Source organism: Otolemur garnettii, unplaced genomic scaffold (assembly GCF_000181295.1).
Source record: "Otolemur garnettii isolate 467f Iridium unplaced genomic scaffold, OtoGar3 scaffold00013, whole genome shotgun sequence".
Taxonomy (NCBI): Eukaryota; Metazoa; Chordata; class Mammalia; order Primates; family Galagidae; genus Otolemur; species Otolemur garnettii.
In genome coordinates this window covers 24,406,936-24,417,437 of record NW_003852408.1, presented here as the reverse complement: position 1 = coordinate 24,417,437, position 10,502 = coordinate 24,406,936, and the positions used below count along the sequence as shown (strand labels likewise).

Below are 10,502 nucleotides of genomic sequence, written 5' to 3'. Positions count from 1 at the left end.
CCTCTGGAAGGTAACCATGGATACTATTGAGCTGGCACAAAAGCCTTCAGTCAGTGGAAACTGCAAGTGTATGGGGCAAAACCTGGAAACACTTGCAAAGAGAGAGCTTCAGCCTCAGCCCCCTGGGTTGGGTGTGTTTCCATTAAGGTGGGTGCCGATGCTGGGCAGGGCTCTTGTGCAGTGACAGAGCGTTAAACTGGGACTGAGATATTAACTAGGTGTAAGGCCAGAAGCAAAAGGAATCCCAGGTCCCCGCTTCCCCTTCTTGGAAAGTAGAGATCCCTACTGTGAAATTGGAGTAGCAGGCTGATGAAAGCCATACCAGCAAACACTGAGGCTCCCGGGGTGACCCAGGCCAGCGTCCCGAGCGCCACGTCCCTATCCACTTCACTCTGCCTCGGGTGTTCATCTTGCTCAGGGCCACAGTCAGGCGGGAAAAGTCCCCTACCGGACTATCTCGGTTGGGGGCCTGAAGTCCTTCTACTGGTCGCAGGGAGGATGCCTTATGCCTTCTTCCACCCAAGAGTTCAGAGTGTTCCCTCACATCCCTTTATTTCCAGAGCAGGGCCGTGTGGAGAGCGGGAATCCGGGAGCCCCACTTTCCCCTAGACTGGCGCGGAGCTGGGCCTCAACTTTCCAGTTCCCGCCGGCAGCGGGTGCGCCTCCCGCCGCAGGCCCGGGCAGTCTCCGCGCACGACGGCTCGACTCGGCCGGGGGAGGGTGGGAGCGGGCAGGGTCAGTGAGGGTGCGCGTGGCCAAGCCTGCCGGCTTCCCGAGCCGAAATCCTCAGGGAGGGAGAGAAGAGGAGGGAGCGGGAGATGGACTTGGAGGCGAGAGGTGGCGGCAGTTTGCAGGCGCTTTGACGTAGACTTGGAGAGGCGCCGACACTCCCACTGTTTAAGAAGAGGCACGGTAGCCTCCAGGACGCGGAAGCTGGGGACAGTCACTGGCTCGGGAGCCGCCTGAGCACTTCCTCTCCACGCACTCGAGGGAACCCTCTCCACGCGTTCGGGGGAAGCCAGAGGGGCCGGGCAGGTGAGTGAGCAGCTACGCCCTTCCGCGCCCCGGGAGTCAGGAGGGGAGTGGGGCCCGGGACCCAGAGCGGGTTTCCCGCAGCTCCGTCCCGAGGAAGGGTGAGGCTGCAGAGCCAGGTGCGGGGGGCCGGACGCCCCAAGCACAGAGCGGGGCTCGTAACAGGGCACACCTGGGACCCCAGGGTTGAGGAATTTAGAGAACCCCCGCCCCCCAGGCTCGGGGAAGCCTGTTTGGGAGGAAGGGAATTAAAGGAGCTGGTTTGAGCGCTGTGGCGCAAGCAGACTCGGAATCCCGGACAGCGGCAACTTCAGCACCTCGGACAGCACTCCGACCTCCAACTTCTAAAAACTTGGCGCAAGTAGCTTAGATTTATCCCTTAAGGGAAAACAGGGTATCTGGACATTTTAGTTCAGAAAAGGACACAACACATATGATTTTGTTCAAGTAGAGATCATATATAAATAATGATAACGGAAATCTTTCGATTACTTTGTATCTCAAATATGCCTCTTCAAAACAGGAACATGCATGTTCAAAGACAGTTTCTGAAATATTTATTCTGCTGCTGTACAGAAGAGAACAATTCAGCCTTATGATGCTATCAGTAAATGTTTCTATATAGGGAGAATTTCCCTGAGCTGCCTCTAGCTTGCCTTTGTGACACTAACATCTAAATGGTTTGGAAATACAAGATAAAATTGAAAGTGAGCTGTATGTGCCCCTCTTGCTAGAGTTAAGTGTGATATACATGTTGTCCTGTCTGTTAGGAGTGAGATACAAGTTTTTCTTGGAAAAAATAAAGTTTGTTATTTTAAGGGCGTCATTTCTCATTGTGCTTGTCTAAAGTGGTAACATAATAATTTCAAGGTGGTATACGGATGCCCTGATTTTATTGCAACAGGCATTGAGATCCAGAAAAGTTGAATAAGAGAAAAATAATTTTCATTAAAATATTTGCGATTCATAGCAAGAAGAGAGCAATTGCCTAGAAAAAAACTTTACGAAACTTTATCAGAACTGCAGAACATTTCAGATGTGTGCAAAGTGTCTGTTGATTCTACTCTACTGGATTGAACATATATGTCCCGAGGTTCCCACATGTAGTCACCCATACTCTCAGCACACTACATTGTGTTTGTGTTATAACATTTTATAATTCTGATGTCTTTTTAAAAAGTTAAGTCACTGTGAATAGGAATGCATTCAAAGATAAAATATATTCAGATTATTAATTGAATAAGAGTCCTAGATTAGATATTATAGAACAATTGGAGCCATGCATCAAGATTGTATATATTTTCTTAATACCCTTTTAAACTACCTTCTTTTGTACCAGGGGAAACAAGTTCACCTATTCATCTTAAAAAGGAAGACATAGCAACAAATATTTCTTAGCCTAAATATGTTGGTTTTATACTCACTACCTTGGCAATGAGTCATTTTAGTAGAATGGGGTTTGTGATACGGGAGCTGGGCTAAGATGTTCCCTACTTAGTGAAAATGATGTGTTTCCTTTGCTGAAACTAAGGTTCTTAGGGCATACTTATTTTCTTTACTGAATGAAGCACAAGCAGGGACTGATTAAAATATGTTCATCCTGTGCCATTTTAGGGCCATGGCCAATCCTGGGAACAGAGGAGGGATCCACCGCCCCTTGAGCCTCACCTGTTCCCTGCTCATTGTGGGAATGTGCTGTGTGTCTCCTTCCTTCTGTCATAGCCAGACAGATCTGCTGGCTCTTAACCAAGCTGATCCTCAGTGCTGGGAATCCTCCTCAATTCTCCTCCTGGAAATGTGGAAGCCTCGCATTTCCAACACTGTTTTAGGCTTCTGGGATTTTATGATCTACCTGAAGTCATCTGAGAACTTGAAGCACGGGGCACTGTTTTGGGATCTGTCCCAACTCTTCTGGGATATCTATGTGGACTGTGTCCTCTCCAGGAACCATGGCTTAGGAAGAAGGCAATTGGCCACAGAGGAAGAGAAAATCTCAGCAGCACAGTCACAGAGCACAGGGAGCAAACAAGGTAGTCAACTGAGCTCCCATGTCAATCAAGTATGCATGTGCTGGATTGTGAGGAAGAGGGAAATGGCTTCAGGGGAATCTAATATCAAGGGAATGGAGGGAATTCCTCTTAAGGGGTGAACTCCAAGAGCATACAGGAGTGATAGAAACTGTGTTTGAATTTCATAGTAGTTGTTTATATCAACATCCTCATACTTTATGTGAACAGCAGCAAGTTCAAATCAGAAAGACAAGTAAGGAAAAGCATGACTCCCAAAATACAATATAAAAGAATAAAGGGATCCCTCCAGATCACCATTATTTTTTCAATTAGCACGAATATTGGCAGCCATCATCTGGTGTTTACTTGCTATAGAATTGGGAAGACTTGAATATAAGACTGGGGCACATTTGCAACACACAAACTCTTGTCCCTTTAAAATTAAAAAACAAACAAACAAACACCCAAAATAACAACACTTTGCTTTCATGTAAATGTAGGGACTCTTTGAGAGGTACTTAGTTGATGAAATAAAGAGTAAAAAAAATCAGCTGGCATGCAGATTCACTTCTTGTTGCTTTTTGAATGATTCTCAAATAATTAACTTCCAGCAAGCTGAGTAATTAATGTTTAGTAAATTGAAACTTCCTACAAATTTAGAGATTTTTACAGAAGTAAATACTATATTCAATTACAGGTATAGAAAAGAAAATTCCTTATAGAATTAGAGGAAAGTGAGTAAACACCCTGTGAGTAAGCAGAGAGATACTTGAACCCTATTCAGATTATTTTCATTCCTTTTTTGAGTGTCATTTCAACCAACTGAGTCTCCCAAACCATGTAGCTAAGGCTGTTGGGGTGGCATTAACTCTTTAGAACAATTTATGCATCATTTGTTTTAACTTCAGTAATGAAAAATTCTCGTGATTTACTTGCTGATCCATAAAACCAGATAATTTTGAAGCACGGGGCACTGTTTTGGGATCTGTCCCAACTCTTCTGGGACATCTGTGTGGACTGTGTCCTCTCCAGGAACCATGGCTTAGGAAGAAGGCAATTGGCCACAGAGGAAGAGAAAATCTCAGCAGCACAGTCACAGAGCACAGGGAGTAAATAGTGCCCCCCACTGCTGTTACTTACAGATAAGTCTATTATTTTGATAAATGTTACTGTGACTTAAAACCAATTTCCTTTATTAGAAAAAATATTCTTTTAGCAGCTTTAGTACCAAAGTGGAAATACAAAAGGAATCGCTCCAAATGTTGGTTACCAATATTTTTAAAACATTTTGAACTGGAAATAACCTAAATGCCCATCAACTCAGGAATGAACTAACAAACTGTGGTTTATGTATACCATGGAATATTATAAAGATGGTGATTTCATGTCTTTTGTATTAGCCTAGATGGAGTTGAAACGCATTCTTTTCAGTACAGTATCACAAGAATGGAAAAGCAAATATCCAATGTACTTAATACTAATATGAAACCTGTAGACGATCTAATTCATGCCCATGTAGGAGAAAAACTCATTTCAATTCAAGTTGTCGGGGGAGGGAGAATAAGGGGAGAAGAGGAGAGGGAAGAGGGGGTTTGAGGTGCTCTCAGTGAATGGGAACCTTGTAGGGGTGTCTGGTACACTTTTTGGGTACAGAACATAACTACAAGAGGAGCTCTACCTAACAAATTCAAACATTGTGATTTGGCTTTTGTACCCTCACATTAACCTGCAAGAAAAAAATATTTTGAACTGAAGATCCCTAAGCCTCAGCACCGGTAAGAACCATATATTTCTTCTTTGTACTGCTAAGAATGGTCTGTAGGGCCTCTTCTTCCAATCTTGTCACATTTAGCTGTCTTATTCAAATTATTATCAACATTTTTTTCTATCTTGCACTGAATTTGAATAACTCAAAGAAATGTCTACAGAATAAATGAAATTAATATTTGAATTTAGCTGAACATTAAGATGTTATATATAGGCTCGGTGCCCATAGCACATTGGTTATGGCACCAGCCACATACACCAAAGCTGGTAGATTTGAACCCTTCCTGGGCCAGCTAAACAACAATGACAACTGCAACAAAAAATAGCCAGGCGTTGTGGTGGGTGCCTGTAGTCCCAGCTACTTACAGGGCTGAGGCAAGAGAATTGCTTGAGCCCAAGAATTCAAGGTTGCTGTGAACTGTGATGCCACTGTGATGCTGTGAACTGTGGTGCCCTACTGAGGGTGACATAGTGAAACACTGTCTTGGAAAAAAAAAAAGATTTATATATAATATATATTTCATTCATGTGTAGTATATGACATATATATTATATAACATATAACATGTATGTTATATAATATGTGTAATCTAAATGTGAAAATATATATATAATCTTATACATATAATCTTTCTCAAGCTTTAGCTTTGGATGCTACTGCCTTCATTTGGCTATAGAGTTCCTATTGACTCAGCTGGTTTGCAAATCTTAGAGTTACTGTGCAAGTAGTCAAGTGTAAGGAGTGAGCATTTCACTTTACTGAAGTTATTTTAAGGTTTGACACAAAGTTAGGAAACAAGACTTTCCACTTGGTTTGTATAATCACAGTCAAAGAGGCCCTTGGGTCAAGGAGATACCATGTCCAGAAGTTAAATAGTTGTAGGAACACTGAGATTGAATCTCAAGAGGCTTGATTAAATCTCTAGTGGTTCAAAGGGGCTCTGGATGTACCTGCATGGATCCTGCAATAATTTTTTCTTTTGTCCCCAGAGGATAATATGCTGTTAGGTTGGGATGGGAGTGAAGGTGAAGAGGTGTTTGTCCCTATAGTTCTCAGTAAAATCACATCGTCAGGGCAGAAGGAGAAAAGAACTAAAATAAGTGTCTACATAATATGCAAAAATGTTCTTGTTATTTCAATGTCCTCAAATCAAATAGCTTAAATGCACTTGTGAAATCTTACTATGAATCATGCTTTGTTAAACACATAAAACTCATATATAATTTCACGTTACTATATCATATTACTAATATTGGGTCAACAAATATGAAAAGAAAAGATACCAAATAGGTACGTAACCTTGAGGAAGTTAATTTATTTATTTAGCTCTCAGTTTCCTTGCCTGAAAAAGAAGCATCTGGAAAGAAGTAGATGATCCATAAAATCTCTTCATTTTCTCTGTTCTAATGTTCTGTGATGCTATAAAAACCACCTATTTAGTTATGGGAAGAATCTGGAAGAGGTTCGCCCCAGTCAAGAAAAGTTGACTAAGCTGGGGTGATAACCTGGACACCATGGCTGCTTACAATAATAATGAGCAGAAGCAGGAGGCTTAGGAACAAGAGGGTTAGAGATGTCATCATGAAGAAAGACTCTAAAGATCATTGTCATTTACTCTAGAAAGACATAGACTAATAGTTGAACGGTGAAGTGTCCAAAGGAAGGAGTGAAGGGGATGTACTCAAGTTTAACCACTAAATTCTGATTGTGTGTATGTGTGTGTGTGAGAGAGAGAGAGAAAGGGAGGAGATAGATAGATAGATAAAGAGATAGATAGAGAGAGATAGATAGTTTTAGGGAAAGAGTACACTGATAACTCCAACATAGAAAACAACAGAATTGAAGTTAATTTATGAGTTTATAAAGGCTTCAATGCAAATGAAGAAATTTTGAAGTACATCCTTGTTTGTGTCAAAATGATTATGGTCTCTTCCTTTACCAAACCTTGCTCTGCCACTGAGAGAGACAGAAAAACCTACCTTCCTGGGCTTGGCAGTTTGTATGTTCTAGAAAAGTTGTAAGTCTTTCTTTTCCTCTACAATGAGAACATTTAAATTTAGATTTATAATTTGATGGTATTTGAAGCTGGTGTCTGAGTGGCAGGCAAATGTTCACAGTGCTTATTTTTTAAGCTCTAAACACAAGGAGAAAACAACGCTTCAGGAACATAAATAATTAGACTCACAAATGCTTACTTTTTCACTTGATATACTCCAACAAATTTTCGAAGCCACATACTCAGAAATTACCCATCTAGAAATCTATTCTAAGAAACACTCAGAGATACAGCTAATGATATAATTCCAGGCTATTCATTGCATATTATTTATAGCAACAGAAAATCTAGAAATAATCAAAGTGTCCCACAATAGGGTAATGGTTAAATAAATTATGGTGTAAAGTATTGTATGCACACAAAACCATGGTTATCTCTGGAAAATTATATTACGGGTGGCTTAATTTTTTCCTTATATGTCTGTATTAAAATTATATGATGGCCACTTTTATTTTTATTTTTTATTTTTATTTTTTGAGACAGAGCCTCAAGCTGTCCTCCTGGGTAGAGTGCTGTGGCATCACAGCTCACAGCAACCTCCAACTCCTGGGCTCAAGTGAGTCTCCTACCTCAGCCTCCCAAGTAGCTGGGGCCACAGGCACCCACCACAGCGCCTGGCTATTTTTTGGTTACGTCCGTCATTGTTGTTTGGAGGGCCTGGGCTGGATTCGAACCCACCACCTTAGGTGTCTGTGGCTGGCGCCTTAGCCACTTGAGCTACAGGCGCCAAGCCGCACTTTTATTTTTTTAATCAAACAAATATTTTAATGTAAATTAACTGACAAGATATGTATTTATTATAATTCATTTAGCTTAGATTATATAACTCAACTACAAAGGACACAAAACTTTGAATAAATACAAATTTATAAATATACCTCTTCAATAAATGTGCATAGAATTTTGATATTGGAATGGCAGAAACATCAAACTTTCTTTCTAAAAACGATTTCTTGATATATATATATATTTTTGTATGAAAGGTCTTCATTGGTGGGGGAGGGAGACTGCAGAGCAGCACCAAGGAGGAGAGAGAAAGAGAAGAGAAGAGAGTAGAGAGAAGAGGGTGAGAGAGATGAGGAGAGAGTGGTGAAGAGAAGAGAGAGAGGGAGCAAAGGAGAAAGGCAGGGAGGGGGGGGAGAGAGCAATCTCTTGATATTTGATTAACTTGACAATAATGTGGTAATCTTAGAAAATTCCTTTTTTTCTACTTTCAGGTATATATTCCCAGCTCCTAAGAACTCCTTCCCTGAAGAAGAAAGAATTGATTGAAGATTTGATAAGCATGCATGTACGCAAGAGTCGGTCTAGATTCATTGGAAAAGTGAACCTGGCAAGAAAAAGAAAATAAATCCAACTTCAGAGCTAACTCATCCTTTGGAATTTATATGTGTATATATATACACATATAATTTTTTCTTAACTATTGATCTTCCATTCACTTTAAATAGTGGGAATGAGGTAAACATTAAGTCAAATTCTTTTGGTGTGCTTATTTAAAGCTTCCTCTTTTAGGCTGCTAGCATGTTTCTTCAAATGATGACATTCTTGCCATACTATCCCACAGGCTAAAAGAGTTAAATAATAAGGGCTGGCATGGTGCCTCTTGCCTATAATCCTAGCACTCTAGGAGGTCGAGGCAGATGGGTTGAGCTCAGGAGTTCAAGACCAGCCTGAGCAAGAGTCAGACTCCATTTCTAAAAATAGCTGGGTGATGGGGCAGGTGCCTGTAGTCCCAGCTACTTGGGAAGCTGAGGCAAGAGGATCATTTGAGCCCAAGAGTTTGAGGTTGTTGTGAGCTATGATGCCATAGCACTGTATCCAGGGCAACAGAGTGAGACTGTGTCTCAAAAAAAAAAAAAAAATTTCCAAGGATGACTTGGGGACCAGGAGACTCAGATTAATAATTTTTTTGGGGGGTTGCTTGACATTGTTAATGAACTAGAGTGCACACATTTAACCGGAATGTACTGCATGACTTCCAAGCTATTAACCATTGGATTGCTTATGTACAGGTGTATAAGGGACTATATTAATTAATTAATAGTTACTTATAAATCTATGATACTTGAATCTTGTTTTGAGAGAATATTTTTAAATACTGAATGAAGCAAAAAAGAAAAAGAAAAAAAAAAACACTGGCAAATAAGGCATACTTCTCATGGAAACAAAATTAATAAAAGCTCCAGACTTTAGATAATGTGACTGAAGTCTCTTTATTTCAATGTTTAATGCTACCACTAGCAATACCCAACCTCTAATAAAACAGTGGAAGTATAAGTAGGTATAAATTATTTCCTAATTAGCAGATTTGCTATTTGATTAAATATAAAAACTCTATAGGTGGCTACATTTTGTGTTAAAATGCAAACTAAAAGTAAAATGAACAACATTATAAGAGAAAAACCCATAAATAATTTTTTTCCTGGAAAATGATTAGGCCTGAACAAAGTTTATAGCAGAGAAATACAATTAGCAAATTTATTTGAGTTTCAGACATAATCCTATTGTCATCTCTATTAATTCCCAACTCTCCAATCATTCCATTAGAACCAGTGATTGACATCGAGTTTGAATTTTAGATATGTTAGCAATTTCTTTGCTTTTTCTATGTCTAAAGGGAGCAATGGGCTATTGTCAGAAAATAAAAATTTCATCTGAGGGTTAGGTAGTCCTGACAACAGGGGAAGGCAGTGTGGGGAAAGACGGGGGAGAAGTTTCAGCTTCTGGCAGGTTAAGGGAATATGCATATTAAAATATTGCTGCCCTATTTCTCCACATAGCCTCATGATTTTGCTTTCATGCTAGTCTCTAATATTTCTCATTGCATTCCTTCCCATCACCTAAATTCATCATTACCTCTTACAAATCGTTGAGAAGAAACCAAGCCTACAGAATAAACTTGTAGAGGAACCTGCCCTTGATTCTTCCCTCACCTTGGCACGCCACAAAAGGCATTGGCAAAATGTTTCTGCAAAGTCAGGTACTGAATACTCTAGGCTTTGTGGGCCACCAACTGTCTGTCGCAACCAATCAATTCTGCTTTGGTAAAACAAAAGCAGCTATTGCAACACCCAGATGAATGGGCACAGTTGTGTTCCAATTAAATATTGTTTATGAACACTGAATTTCAAATCCACACAATTTTTAGGTGTCACAAAATATTAGTCTTTTGACTTTTTCAATCATTTAAAAAATTGTAATAACCGCTCCTCATGCACAGCTGGTGCAAAATTGGCAGTGAGCAGAGTCTGGCCCATGAGCTGTAGCTTGCTGATCAAGGCATGCTTATCAAACTTGTAAGGAACAAGCTGGGATGAGGTAAGGAGAGTGACTATGTTAAAGAACAAAATCAAAATAAAAGTTTATGATAGGCTGAAAAGCAAATCAAAAAATATTAGGATGAGGCTGGGCGAAGTAGCTCTTGCCTGGAATCTCAGCACTTTGGAAGGGAGAGCTGAGAGGATTGCTTGAAACCAGAAATTCTAGACCAGCCTGAGCACCAGCAAGACCCCATCCCTACAAAAATAAAAAAAATTAGCCAGGCATAGTGGTGCATGCCATAGTCTCAGCTACTTGGGGGGCTGAGGTGAAGGATTGCTTGAGTCTAGGAATTTGAGGTGTAATGAACTATGAG

General features: G+C 40.5%; 1 protein-coding gene across 1 annotated transcript; it reads left to right on the top strand.

The window, feature by feature from the left end:
• Positions 1-815: 815 nt before the first annotated feature.
• On the top strand, positions 816-8,216 carry FAM237A (family with sequence similarity 237 member A). Its single transcript, XM_003785002.3, has 3 exons — positions 816-1,035; positions 2,647-3,062; positions 8,083-8,216. The coding sequence occupies exons 2-3, from the start codon at positions 2,651-2,653 to the stop codon at positions 8,214-8,216; spliced, it is 546 nt and encodes a 181-aa protein (XP_003785050.1). The 5' UTR covers positions 816-1,035; positions 2,647-2,650.
• Positions 8,217-10,502: the final 2,286 nt, after the last annotated feature.